Source organism: Haliotis rufescens, unplaced genomic scaffold, assembly GCF_023055435.1.
Source record: "Haliotis rufescens isolate VD_foot unplaced genomic scaffold, xgHalRufe1.0.p SCAF_6, whole genome shotgun sequence".
In the NCBI taxonomy this organism is placed as follows: Eukaryota; Metazoa; Mollusca; class Gastropoda; order Lepetellida; family Haliotidae; genus Haliotis; species Haliotis rufescens.
The window spans coordinates 20,440,580-20,455,991 of NW_025964334.1; the positions used below are offsets into that span (position 1 = coordinate 20,440,580).

The following is a 15,412-nucleotide window of genomic DNA, read 5'->3' on the forward strand; positions in this document are numbered from 1 at the left end:
CTAGTGAGAAAAGTCAGATACAACTTTTGATATGACAGTTGTAATTTTGATATTTGTGTGTGTGTGTGTGTCTTTAAGGTAATCCATATGTGCTTCTATGTGTAGTTGGCAATCACCTGTGGTAGTATCCCACTCCAGTATTGTTCTTGTTTCAGATGACCCTTCCAGTATACATGTAAGCTGTCTCAATCTGTGGTATGGCTCATTGGTCAACTGTAGAGACCATTGTCATTACTTTGTGAGAGCCTTACAACTTACTAATGTCATAGGAAATAAAGGAGAACATATCAACAGTTCTTTGTTGTAATTGATGTTTATATTTTTATTTTTGCTGTGTAATGGATCATCAAAAGATGAATTTTGTTGTTGGGATTCAAAGACAATAACCCTCGTTGGAATTCCGGGTCAGAATTGGTTCCCAGCAACCTGTGCTGGTTGTATCAGGTGAACAAATGGATTGGTTGGTCATATTCGGTGACTTGGTGATGGTGTGCTAACTATATTAATGACTAGATTGTCTGGTCCAGACTTGATTGTGTACAGATCAACTTCATTAAGCTGCAATATTGCTGAGTGCTGGGTTAAGCAACACACATCACACAAAAACATAGACACACACAATCATACTTATAGATGTTGTTATGGTATTTCAGTATGTTTATATATAAATGAGTATATATATATATAAATATAAATATGTTCAATTCACACTTATGTTTAACAACAAATATAATTAATCTTTACTACATTATTTACACTAAACAATCTACTGTAGGAGATAAATCACTCCAAACCATAGTTCAACATAAGTCAAATTAACATCCCACTGTCAACATGGTCATTAAACGAAAAAGTTCTTGTCTTTTCTTTAAAATACCTCTACATAATATATATTACACATTGTTCTACATTATGTGGACGGACCATGCAATGCATCATTTATCAATTCTACTTGGAATTTCGGTGTGGACAGTTGGGTTTAACACCGCTTTTAACAGAGTTCCAGTTATATCACTGTGTGTCAGCTTAATGAGGGAGGAAAGCCCAAAGTGATGCAGCTCTAAGATGTTTCCACTTCAGTGAAACCCACGAGCATGGGTATGGTGCTGACAAACCTAGAAACATAATCGAGGCGAACCGGGATTCGAACCCACAATCATAGGTTTCCGGCGTGCCCAATGGACGCAACTTTGCACAGCGAATCTCGCCACCTTAGACGACTGGGCCACTCGTGCCCCCAGATAAAAAAAGAGGAAGAACTAGGTGTAACATGACAATCAACAGAACATGGGGGTGTATTGTAAGCGCCCAAACAACCAAGAAAGACGAGGAAACATTTGAGGTGATCAGTAATCGGTCATGCCATCATGATTGTCCAAACATCCGTTTACACGGCATGGAGTGGTCCAAATCATCTCACAATGACAATTTGAGGGACTCCACTCCACCCCTCTTGTCACTCCAGGGCCAGTTGGGCTAACGTTGCTGGTGGCCTTTGACGTCGGCGTACACGTCTCCCGACCATGTCCGTGACGTGCTTTATGGAGGAAAGATGAGGACTCAATGTCTGGCCATCGCATTCTGGGGATGTGCTGCTGCTACAATACGTGCACAGTGAGCACGAGCTTTAACATCTTGAAAGACGAAACGTGGACCAGCATGGTGAGATTATGCTGTTTATTAGTAAAGAAAAAAAGCTTTGATTGTAAAAAAACTGATAACAACCTTATTCGAACATCTTAATATTGATATAACATTGTATCCATATAGTTATGTGTTGATCGTTGAACTATGAGATACAACAATAGCCGTATATACTGTGACGTGGTATTCATACAACACACCCAAGGTACCTGATGTATGCAAAAGGTGAATACTGGTACTGAAACCACCCCCATTTAATGCAAGCAATTAATATCTTTATTCTTTATACCACAATCTCACCATTATCAACTCTATGTGGAATCCTGATGAGGCAATCTCAGTAACTCTCTATCCACTTTGTCTTCGTATTATCAGATAATTATAATTAAGAATTAAACGACGAGTGGGAGTTGTTTATCGAACAATAAAACACTGCAGGGAGAACATATGAGATATCAACATTATGTACAGCCTCTTTAAGGATGTAAGTAAAAAGTACATGCTTTAAAAATATTTACCCGTATTTAAATAATGATGACTCCCTGAATAGAATCCGACTGCGACAATGTCGGAAGCGTTTATTTTATGAACAGGGTTGTTTGGTTGGTTTTTTGTTTAACGCCACACTCCAGCAATATTCCAGCTATATGACGGCGGTCTGTAAATAATCGAGCCTGACCACCCGATCCCGTTATTCGCCTTTTACGAACAAGCATAGTCGCGTTTTACGGCAAGCATGGGTTGCTGAAGATCTATTCTACCCCGGATCTTCACGGGTCGATAATTAGGACATAAACGTACTGTGTTTTGAAATTAAATGTAGATATCTATTTATACACATGAAACCTCGCGCTAAAGGGTTCTGTTCCAAATTAAAATAAGAGGTATCTAATATACTGTTTAACTACACTTAATTTCAAAAACCAATAGTTTAACTACAAAATGAAAGTTTTCTTGAGGTTTTAATACATGTGTAGCAGAAGGTTTTTTTGGTCTCACAGCAATCCACAGCAAGCCACCATATCATCATACTATATCTGTAGTGCACGTCTATGCTGGTGATTGACGTGCACTACAAAGTCTTATCTGAAATTATCAGGCCAGTCTTACTTCGTCTATGAATCACTACCAGTTAGTACATATTTGAAATTTTATACTACGTGGGCAACCACACGTAATAATTCACTGTCAAGACTAGACGAGACCAGTTCACTCGAAACTGTTGTTCAAGCACAGTGATTCATTGAAGGTAAATTATTCAGTTAGTTTATTATGTTGTACGTTTTCACGTCAGCGTGTGTGCATGGTTCACTACAAATCGTGTGTGCATCCCAGTTTATGTGACAAGAACAAATAGGTCATTCCCATACCCAAGACACATCAGTGTGAATGTTTGGGAAATATTGTCTATATAATATATGGGTAACGCTATCTTTCAGGGCCTAGATTTTCGAAACGATCTTAGCTAGGATAAATCTTAACAACTTACGTTCAAGGATAAGATATCTTAGGTTAAGATAAGATAAATTTTCGAAACTATCGTAAACCTGTCGCAGATCGTTCAGAGTTACGATACTTATCGTAACTCTGACAGAGAACTCATTTGTGTTAGAGGTCGAAAAAGCGGGTGTTTCCCAATGACGTCATGGGGATTTCCCAGCTGCTGACATTAACAACAACATAGATAAATGATACGGAATTCATGATCACATTGTCAGGTCACATTGTTTAACACGCACATATTTGAGTGAAAGTCTGTACAATCCAACATATGTTCTACATGTAGACGTGTTGTTCTCTTATGATAAAAGATGCCATGACTAAACGAACACAAAAAGCATTCGTGTGCCAAAAAATGTTATAATCAATAAGTATAGTGTTACCACACTTTAGCTATTAGAATGGAAATAATGTGCCAAAAGATACTTCACTATTTTCCCTTCAAATGGTCCTCTCGTGACCGCGCAGAACTTATTGATAAAAACACATCGCGTACAAAGTCAAGGCGAGAGTGCTTTTTACAGATGAAAGTCGGTTCTGTCTGTTCAGGAACGATGGCAGAGTTCGAGTTTTTCGACGAATGGGAGAGCGACTGGCGCCAAACTGCATTAGAGAAGTTCACCCGTTTGGAGGTGGAGGCGTCATGGTATGGGGTGGCATTTGTGGCCAGATTACAACACGGCTGGTTATCATCCGAGGAAACCTGAATGCTCAGCGATACAGGGATGAAGTGTTGAGACCTGTTGTGGTGCCCTTTATTCAACATCAGCCAAGAGGATTAATTTTGCAACAAGACAACGCAAGGCCTCACACCGCCCGAATTGTTCAAGACTACCTGAACATCAGCCAAGAGGATTAATTTTGCAACAAGACAACGCAAGGCCTCACACCGCCCGAATTGTTCAAGACTACCTGAACATCAGCCAAGAGGATTAATTTTGCAACAAGACAACGCAAGGCCTCACACCGCCCGAATTGTTCAAGACTACCTGAACATCAGCCAAGAGGATTAATTTTGCAACAAGACAACGCAAGGCCTCACACCGCCCGAATTGTTCAAGACTACCTGAACATCAGCCAAGAGGATTAATTTTGCAACAAGACAACGCAAGGCCTCACACCGCCCGAATTGTTCAAGACTACCTGAACATCAGCCAAGAGGATTAATTTTGCAACAAGACAACGCAAGGCCTCACAACGCCCGAATTGTTCAAGACTACCTGAACATCAGCCAAGAGGATTAATTTTGCAACAAGACAACGCAAGGCCTCACAACGCCCGAATTGTTCAAGACTACCTGAACATCAGCCAAGAGGATTAATTTTGCAACAAGACAACGCAAGGCCTCACAACGCCCGAATTGTTCAAGACTACCTGAACATCAGCCAAGAGGATTAATTTTGCAACAAGACAACGCAAGGCCTCACAACGCCCGAATTGTTCAAGACTACCTGAACATCAGCCAAGAGGATTAATTTTGCAACAAGACAACGCAAGGCCTCACACCGCCCGAATTGTTCAAGACTACCTGAACATCAGCCAAGAGGATTAATTTTGCAACAAGACAACGCAAAACCTCACACCGCCCGAATTGTTCAAGACTACCTGAACATCAGCCAAGAGGATTAATTTTGCAACAAGACAACGCAAGGCCTCACACCGCCCGAATTGTTCAAGACTACCTGAACATCAGCCAAGAGGATTAATTTTGCAACAAGACAACGCAAGGCCTCACAACGCCCGAATTGTTCAAGACTACCTGAACATCAGCCAAGAGGATTAATTTTGTAACAAGACAACGCAAGGCCTCACACCGCCCGAATTGTTCAAGACTACCTGAACATCAGCCAAGAGGATTAATTTTGTAACAAGACAACGCAAGGCCTCACAACGCCCGAATTGTTCAAGACTACCTGAACATCAGCCAAGAGGATTAATTTTGTAACAAGACAACGCAAGGCCTCACAACGCCCGAATTGTTCAAGACTACCTGAACATCAGCCAAGAGGATTAATTTTGTAACAAGACAACGCAAGGCCTCACAACGCCCGAATTGTTCAAGACTACCTGAACATCAGCCAAGAGGATTAATTTTGTAACAAGACAACGCAAGGCCTCACAACGCCCGAATTGTTCAAGACTACCTGAACATCAGCCAAGAGGATTAATTTTGTAACAAGACAACGCAAGGCCTCACAACGCCCGAATTGTTCAAGACTACCTGAACATCAGCCAAGAGGATTAATTTTGTAACAAGACAACGCAAGGCCTCACAACGCCCGAATTGTTCAAGACTACCTGAACATCAGCCAAGAGGATTAATTTTGTAACAAGACAACGCAAGGCCTCACAACGCCCGAATTGTTCAAGACTACCTGAACATCAGCCAAGAGGATTAATTTTGTAACAAGACAACGCAAGGCCTCACAACGCCCGAATTGTTCAAGACTACCTGAACATCAGCCAAGAGGATTAATTTTGTAACAAGACAACGCAAGGCCTCACAACGCCCGAATTGTTCAAGACTACCTGAACATCAGCCAAGAGGATTAATTTTGTAACAAGACAACGCAAGGCCTCACAACGCCCGAATTGTTCAAGACTACCTGAACATCAGCCAAGAGGATTAATTTTGTAACAAGACAACGCAAGGCCTCACAACGCCCGAATTGTTCAAGACTACCTGAACATCAGCCAAGAGGATTAATTTTGTAACAAGACAACGCAAGGCCTCACAACGCCCGAATTGTTCAAGACTACCTGAACATCAGCCAAGAGGATTAATTTTGTAACAAGACAACGCAAGGCCTCACAACGCCCGAATTGTTCAAGACTACCTGAACATCAGCCAAGAGGATTAATTTTGTAACAAGACAACGCAAGGCCTCACAACGCCCGAATTGTTCAAGACTACCTGAACATCAGCCAAGAGGATTAATTTTGTAACAAGACAACGCAAGGCCTCACAACGCCCGAATTGTTCAAGACTACCTGAACATCAGCCAAGAGGATTAATTTTGTAACAAGACAACGCAAGGCCTCACAACGCCCGAATTGTTCAAGACTACCTGAACATCAGCCAAGAGGATTAATTTTGTAACAAGACAACGCAAGGCCTCACAACGCCCGAATTGTTCAAGACTACCTGAACATCAGCCAAGAGGATTAATGTTGTAACAAGACAACGCAAGGCCTCACAACGCTCGAATTGTTCAAGACTACCTGAACAACGCTAACGTCAACCTATTGCCCTGGCCACCTTGTTCTCCAGACATGATCCCCATTAAACATCTCTGGGATCATCTTGATCGTCAGCTGAGACAACATGTACCGCCTCCAGCGAACCGACAGGAACTTGAACAGACTCTATTGAACTTATGGAAAAGGATTCCCGTTGACGTTATCCGCCGACTGACGACGTCAATGAGGAGGCGTGTGTTGGCGTGCATGGATGCCCAGGGTGGTCACACTCGCTATTGATGACGTGTTACCTGACTACTGTGTCATTATTGGACTCTTCATGCACTTTTTCAATGAACTCTGATTTTGTGTAATTTTTAATTTGGACTCCTTGACTCTTTCTTTGTGTATTGCGGAGAATGTAATATCGGCATTACAATGAATTTTCATTCTAATTCATGGAAAATGATTTCTGTTTATAAATTAATCACCATAAATCTCACATATGCCTTTGTTTTTGGTGTTTGGTCAAGTGAAGTCGGTGAAAACTTTCTTTTGCCCGGTAGTAAGGACAGAGGGGAATATAGGGATAACATACATGCAGTTACAGAATAGAGCGGAATATAGGGATAAAATACATGTATGGACAGAATAGAGTGGAATATAGGGATAAAAATAGATATACTGAGAGAATAGAGTGGAATATAGGGATAAAATACATGTAGTGACAGAATAGAGTGAAATAGAGGGGAAAAAACACATTTTGTGACTTTATAGAGTGAAATATAGGGATAAAATACATGTAGTGACAGAATAGAGTGAAGTATAGGGATTAAATACATGTAGTGACAGAATAGAGTGAAGTATAGGGATTAAATACATGTAGTGACAGAATAGAGTGAAGTATAGGGATTAAATACATGTAGTGACAGAATAGAGTGAAGTATAGGGATTAAATACATGTAGTGACAGAATAGAGTGAAGTATAGGGATTAAATACATGTAGTGACAGAATAGAGTGAAGTATAGGGATTAAATACATGTAGTGACAGAATAGAGTGAAGTATAGGGATTAAATACATGTAGTGACAGAATAGAGTGAAGTATAGGGATTAAATACATGTAGTGACAGAATAGAGTGAAGTATAGGGATTAAATACATGTAGTGACAGAATAGAGTGAAGTATAGGGATTAAATACATGTAGTGACAGAATAGAGTGAAGTATAGGGATTAAATACATGTAGTGACAGAATAGAGTGAAGTATAGGGATTAAATACATGTAGTGACAGAATAGAGTGAAGTATAGGGATTAAATACATGTAGTGACAGAATAGAGTGAAGTATAGGGATTAAATACATGTAGTGACAGAATAGAGTGAAGTATAGGGATTAAATACATGTAGTGACAGAATAGAGTGAAGTATAGGGATTAAATACATGTAGTGACAGAATAGAGTTGAAAATAGGGATAACAATTATTTCGTGACAGATTAGAGTTGAATATAGGGAATAAATACATACACTGAGAGAATAGAGTGCAAAATATAGGAATACAATACACGTTTTGACATAATAAAGTGGAATATAGGAATAGAAAACATGTACTGACAGAACAGAGGGGAATATAGGGATAGAAAACATGTACTGACGGAATAGAGTGAATTTAGAGATTATATACATGTATTGACAGAGTGCAATGTAGGGGTAACACACTGTGCTGTTGAAATAGAGTGGAATATAGGGATAAAACACATTTTGTGACTTAATAGAGTGTAATATAGGGATAAATTATATGTAGTGACAGACTAGAGTGGAAAGTAGGTATAAAATACATATCTTGGCAGAATAGAGTGCAATATAGGGATAACATATATACAGTGACAGAATAGAGTTGAATATAGGGATAAAATACATGTAGTGACAGAATAGAGTTGAATATAGGGATAACATACATGTAGTGACAGAATTGAGTGGAATATAGGGGTAACATACTGTGCTGACAGAACAGAGGGAAATATAGGGATAACATTTTAACAGTGACAGAATGGAGTGGAATACAGGGATAAAATACACCTGTGGGACGAGATTCAAAGACGGCTGAATGACGTCCGACCAAGGCTGACAACTGCAGCTGAACTGCGTCAGGCGTTCCTAAGAGTGTGGGCTCAAGTGCCTATGGCCTTCATCAACCGCCTCATCGATTCCATGTATCGATGTTGCACGGCAGTCATCAATGCACATGGCTGACACACGAGATACTGACTTTTGATGCCATTTTCTCAGAAACCAGTGTTGTGTTTCACTTTAAGAACATTTGACACTAAAATTTTAACCTTGATGATCAGTATTGCCAAGTTTCATCTTTTTAATATGTCTCAAAGTATGTTTACAGCGTTTGGACAAATAAGGTTTCTCATCAATCTATCCATGGTGATGTTTGTTTTGCGGTTCAGTATACATGAACTGACAGAATAGAGTGAAATATAGGGATAACATACATGCAGTGACAACATAGAGCGGAATATAGGTATAACATACATGCAGTGACAACATAGAGCGGAATATAGGGATAACATACATGTAGTGACAGAATAGAGTGCAATATAGGGATAACATACTGTGCGAACAGAATAGAGTGGAATATAGGGATAATAGATCTACAGTGACAGAAAAGAGTAACATAATATAGGGGTAACATCATGCTCGGACATAACTGAGTGGAATATAAGGATAAAACACATTGTTTGACAGAAGTGAGTGTAATGTGGCAGAATAAAGACCGTAGCGTAGGAACCACCACCCTCACACCCCCCCCCCCCCCTCCCGCACCCCCTACAACCCCCCCCCCCCCCCCCCCCCCGCTTTTGACGGCGTTGGTACAAGCAAACCATTTGAAGATTCGAACATGGACGAGGTCAGAAATAGATTAAGAAAACCCTGGGACACTCTGGTATACTCCAATTTCGTAGTGGTGATGTGCCGCTAGCGGTGCCTTACTTTTAACGGTGTTGGTTCACCATCTGAAGATTCGAATATGGACGAATATATTTGCATACGTTTGTGCTTGCGTGTCACTTGGAGGCCGCCATTGCTGCTTTCCACTCTATTTTATAATATTATTATTCCCTCAATACTACTATACATTATGACCTCTGCCTAACCTCTGCCCAAACTCAGCACGCTGCACTTGAAAAGTATTGAGAGTAGCTCATACTTTATGCTAAATCGTCACACAGTGCATAGTGCCGTATTCAATGGGCAAGTTATAATTATTAGTTATAGATTTGATAATATGGTATATACATTTTGGGGTGAGAAGACATAATTTTAAAAAAGATAAAGTTTAAAGTGATGCAAACTCTTTGAACTTTCCACTACCATTTTTATTGGTATTGTGAATACCAACATGTTTCTCGGTGAGGTGTTCTCTGTGATTGTTGTGAAAATCAAGAAACAGGAACAACTAAAACATCGAAAATAACAACACCTCTCATTAGATATTGTTCATGCTTATAAACTGACGTCCAAAATAACTTTACCAGAGTTTGAAATCACTCTTGCTCAAAAACAACAAAACATACATGCATGAAGTAAAGTGTATTGAGAAGATCAATATATCAACATAATCAACACTGAAAATGACAATCATACCGCGACCTAGAATGACGTCAGAGCCCCCCCAAAGTTGGCAGAGTACATAAACAATCGCTCACGTTCAATAACAAGTAGCGTTGATAACACTCGTTGATAAAAGTGTCAAAAATCCTCGGCAAGCCTCGGAATTTTTTCCACTTTTATCAACTCGTATTGATATATTTGACACCAAAAGACACTCGGGTAAGATCCTCTATCTATTATGTCACTGCATGTATTTTATCCCCATATTCCGCTCTATTCTGTCGGAATTTGTTTTCTATCTCTATATTCCACTCTATTCTGTCAGTACATGTTTTCTATCCCTATATTCCACTTTATTATGTCACAACATGTATTTTATCCCTATATTCCGCTCTATTATGTCACTGCATGTATTTTATCTCTATATTCCTCTCTATTCTGTCAGTACATGTTTTCTGTCCCTATATTCCACTTTATTATGTCAGAACATGCACTTTATCCCTATATTTCACTCTATTATGTCAGAACGTGCGTTTTATCCCTATATTTCACTCTATTCTGTTAGTACATGTTTTCTATCCCTATATTTCACTTTATTATGTCGGGGCGGTCGGGTAGCCTTGTGGTTAAAGCGTTCGCTCGTCACGCCGAAGACCCGGGTTCGATTCCCGACATGGGTACAATGTGTGAAGCCCATTTCTGGTGTCCCCCGCTGTGATATTGCTGGAATATTGCTAAAAGCGGCGTAAAACCATATTCACTCACTCACTTTATTTTGTCAGAACATGGATCGAATCCCTTTATTCCGCTCTATTATGTCACTGCATGTATTTTATCGTTATATTCCACTCTATACTGTCAGTACGTGTGTTCTATCCCTATATTCAACTCTATTCTGTCACTGCATGTATTTTATCCCTATATTCCACTCTATACTGTCAGTACGTGTGTTCTATCCCTATATTCAACTCTATTCTGTCACTGCATGTATTTTATCTCTTTATTCTACTCTATTCTGTCAGTACATGTATTTTATCCCTATATTCCACTCTATTCTGTCAGTACATGTATTTTTCTTTATAATTCACTCTATTCTGTCAGTACATGGTTTCTGTCCCTATATTCCACTCTGTTCTGTCAGTACATGTAATTTATCCCTATATTTCACTCTATTATGTCAGTACGTCTTTTCTATCCGTATATTCCACTCTATTCTATCGCAGCATGTATTTAATCTCTATTTTCCACTCTATTCTGTCAACACATGTATTTTATCCCTATATTCCACTCTACTCTGTCAGTACATGTATTTTATCCCTATATTCCACTCTATACTGTCAGTACGTGTGTTCTATCCCTATATTCCACTCTATTCTGTCACTGCATGTATTTTATCTCTATATTCCACTCTATTCTGTCAGTACGTGTGTTCTATCCCTATATTCAACTCTATTCTGTCACTGCATGTATTTTATCCCTATATTCCACTCTATTCTGTCAGTACGTGTGTTCTATCCCTATATTCCACTCTATTCTGTCACTGCATGTATTTTATCCCTATATTCCACTCTATACTGTCAGTACGTGTGTTCTATCCCTATATTCAACTCTATTCTGTCACTGCATGTATTTTATCTCTTTATTCTACTCTATTCTGTCAGTACATGTATTTTATCCCTATATTCCACTCTATTCTGTCAGTACATGTATTTTTCTTTATAATTCACTCTATTCTGTCAGTACATGGTTTCTGTCCCTATATTCCACTCTGTTCTGTCAGTACATGTAATTTATCCCTATATTTCACTCTATTATGTCAGTACGTCTTTTCTATCCGTATATTCCACTCTATTCTATCGCAGCATGTATTTAATCTCTATTTTCCACTCTATTCTGTCAACACATGTATTTTATCCCTATATTCCACTCTATTCTGTCAGTACATGTATTTTATCCCTATATTCCACTCTATACTGTCAGTACGTGTGTTCTATCCCTATATTCCACTCTATTCTGTCACTGCATGTATTTTATCTCTATATTCCACTCTATTCTGTCAGTACATGTATTTTTTCTTATATTCCACTTTATTCTGTCAATGCATGTTTTCTATCCCTATATTTCACTTTATTTCGTCAGCACATGTATTTTATCTCTATATTCCTCTCTACTCTGTCAGTACATGTATTTTATCTTTATAATTCACTCTATTCTGTCAGTACATGGTTTCTGTCCCTATATTCCACTTTATTTCGTCAGCACATGTATTTTATCCCTATATTCCACTCTATTCTGTCAGTACAGTTTTTTTTTAATATCCATAGCCGACTCTGTTCTGTCACAACATGCATTCCACTCTATTCTGTCAGTACAAGTATTGTATCTCTTTATTACCCTCTATTCTGTCAGTACGTTTATTTTATCCCTGTATTAAACTATATTCTGTCAGTTTATGCATTATATCTCCATATTCCACACTATTCTGTCCGTTTATACATTTTATCTCTATATTCCTCTCTATTCTGTCAGTACATGTATTTTATCTTTATAATTCACTCTATTCTGTCAGTACATGGTTTCTGTCCCTATATTCCACTTTATTTCGTCAGCACATGTATTTTATCTCTATATTTCTCTCTATTCTGTCAGTACATGTATTTTATCTTTATAATTCACTCTTTTCTGTCAGTTTATGCATTTTATCCCTATATTCTATAGCCCACTCTGTTCTGTCACAACATGCATTCCACTCTATTCTGTCAGTTCATGTATTGTATCTCTTTATTACCCTCTATTCTGCCAGTACGTTTATTTTATCCCTATATTAAACTATATTCTGTCAGTTTATGCATTATATCTCCATATTCCACACTATTCTGTCAGTTTATTCATTTTATCTCTATATTCCTCTCTATTCTGTCAGTACATGTATTTTATCTTTATAATTCACTCTATTCTGTCAGTACATGGTTTCTGTCCCTATATTCCACTTTATTTCGTCAGCACATGTATTTTATCCGTATATTCCACTCTATTATGTCAGTGCGTCTTTTCTATCCGTATATTCCACTCTATTATGTCAGTACGTCTTTTCTATCCGTATATTCCACTCTATTCTGTCGCAGCATGTATTTTATCTCTATTTTCCATTCTATTCTGTCAACACATGTATTTTATCCCTATATTCCACTCTATTCTGTCGCAGCATGTATTTTATCTCTATTTTCCACTCTATTCTGTCAACACATGTATTTTATCCCTATATTCCACTCTATTCTGTCGCAGCATGTATTTTATCTCTATTTTCCACTCTATTCTGTCAACACATGTATTTTATCCCTATATTCCACTCTATTCTGTCAGTACGTGTGTTCTATCCCTATATTCCACTCTATTCTGTCACATCATATCTTTTATCCCTATTTTCCACTCTATTCTGCCAGTACATGTACTTTATCCCTATATTCCACTCAATTCTGTCAGTTTATGCATTTTATCCCTATATTCCACTCTATTCTTTCAGTTTATGCATTTTATCTCTATATTCCACTCTATTCTGTCAGTACATGTATTTTTTCTTATATTCCACTTTATTCTGTCAATGCATGTTTTCTATCCCTATATTTCACTTTATTTCGTCAGCACATGTATTTTATCTCTATATTCCTCTCTATTCTGTCAGTACATGTATTTTATCTTTATAATTCACGCTATTCTGTCAGTACATGGTTTCTGTCCCTATATTCCACTTTATTTCGTCAGCACATGTATTTTATCCCTTTATTCCACTCTATTCTGTCAGTACGGTTTTTTTTTTAAATATCTATAGCCCACTCTGTTCTGTCACAACATGCATTCCACTCTATTCTGTCAGTACATGTATTTTATCTCTTTATTACCCTCTATTCTGTCAGTACGTTTATTTTATCCCTTTATTAAACTATATTCTGTCAGTTTATTCGTTTTATCTCTATATTCCTCTCTATTCTGTCAGTACATGTATTTTATCTTAATAATTCACTCTATTCTGTCAGTACATGGTTTCTGTCCCTACATTCCACTTTATTTCGTCAGCACATGTATTTTATCCCTATATTCCACTCTATTCTGTCAGTACATGGTTTCTGTCCCTATATTCCACTTTATTACGTCAGCACATGTATTTATCCCTATATTCCGCTCTATTATGTCACTGCATGCATTTTATCTCTATATTCCTCTCTATTCTGTCAGCTTATGCATTTTATCTTTATATTCCTATCTATTCTGTCAGTACATCTATTTTAACCCTATATTCCACTCTATTCTGTCAGTACGTGTTTTCTATTCCTGTATTCCAGTCTATTCTGTAACAGCATGTATTTTATCCCCATATTCCTCTCTTTTCTGTCAGTGTATGCATTATATCTCTATATTCCACTCTATTCTTTCAATTTATGCATATTATCTCTATATTCTACTCTATTCTGTCAGTACATTAATTCTATCCCTAGATTTTCCCACCTTCCCATTTTCTCTAGTGGATTTTACGTTGCTGGTGAAAACATAATAATACTATTATTCCCAGAGTCCAGGGAGGGGTATAGCTTCTTGTATGGATGATGATTCCATACTAATGTGGTACTAGAGTCTTAAAGGTGTTGGTGCCATTATATGGCATGGAAAAATGAAGCATCAATGTAACTATTTGCTCTAATTGATTTAATTTCGCATTGTTAATTGTTATAGTATTGTACATGTTCTATTATTCCACTTTTACAGCAAAGATTGATACAGATAAAGGCACGCTTTAAAACCTGTTTTTCAGCTCCCCGATTGTGACCCTGAATGAAAGAAACAACACAATTTGACATGGACCCTACTTCTGGACCTTCCACCATTCTTCCTCAAGGTAAGGAATACCATGTATTCCTTTGTTTCAACATCGCCGACGAGGAGTTTGTGGATGAGCTGATCAAGTACCTGGAGTCTCCTGAGATTGGAATAAAATGTGTGGACCACAGGAGAGAGTTTCATGCAGGAAAGACAGTGGTGAAAAATATAGAGGAATTTATTGCCAAGTCATGGAAATGTGTGCTTATCATGACTCCTGCTTTCGTAACGAGTGAGTGGTGTGAATTTGAGATGAACATAATGGTCAACATGTCTGTTGAGGACAAGCGAGAAAACATCATACCAGTCTTGATGAAACCTTGCAATATTCCAACAGCTGTGAAGAGATTGACTTACATTGATGTGCGTCAGTCCCAGAGATGGAGGGGGAGGCTCGTGGATGCAATCAGGAGGACAGGTAAAATATTTCCTTGCAGTGATAAATACAAATGTTTTGTTTGTTTTTGAACGCAGCACGAAGCACTATACCTATCAGACGGCGGTCTGTATATAATCGAGTCTGGACAAGACAATTCAGTGATTGATATCATGAGTATCGATCCACGCAAATGGGATACGACGAAATGCATCAACC

At 38.3% G+C, this 15,412-nt stretch overlaps 1 protein-coding gene across 1 annotated transcript in view; it reads left to right on the forward strand.

Annotated features, from left to right (window-relative positions):
• The first annotated feature begins 2,764 nt into the window (after positions 1-2,764).
• LOC124151336 overlaps positions 2,765-15,412 on the forward strand; it is a 30,868-nt gene continuing 18,220 nt past the window's right edge. Inside the window, exons 1-2 of the mRNA XM_048386463.1 lie at positions 2,765-2,893; positions 14,753-15,235. Coding sequence (XP_048242420.1) covers positions 14,773-15,235 — 463 coding nt within the window. The 5' untranslated portion in view covers positions 2,765-2,893; positions 14,753-14,772. The remainder of the gene's footprint in view (positions 2,894-14,752; positions 15,236-15,412) is intronic.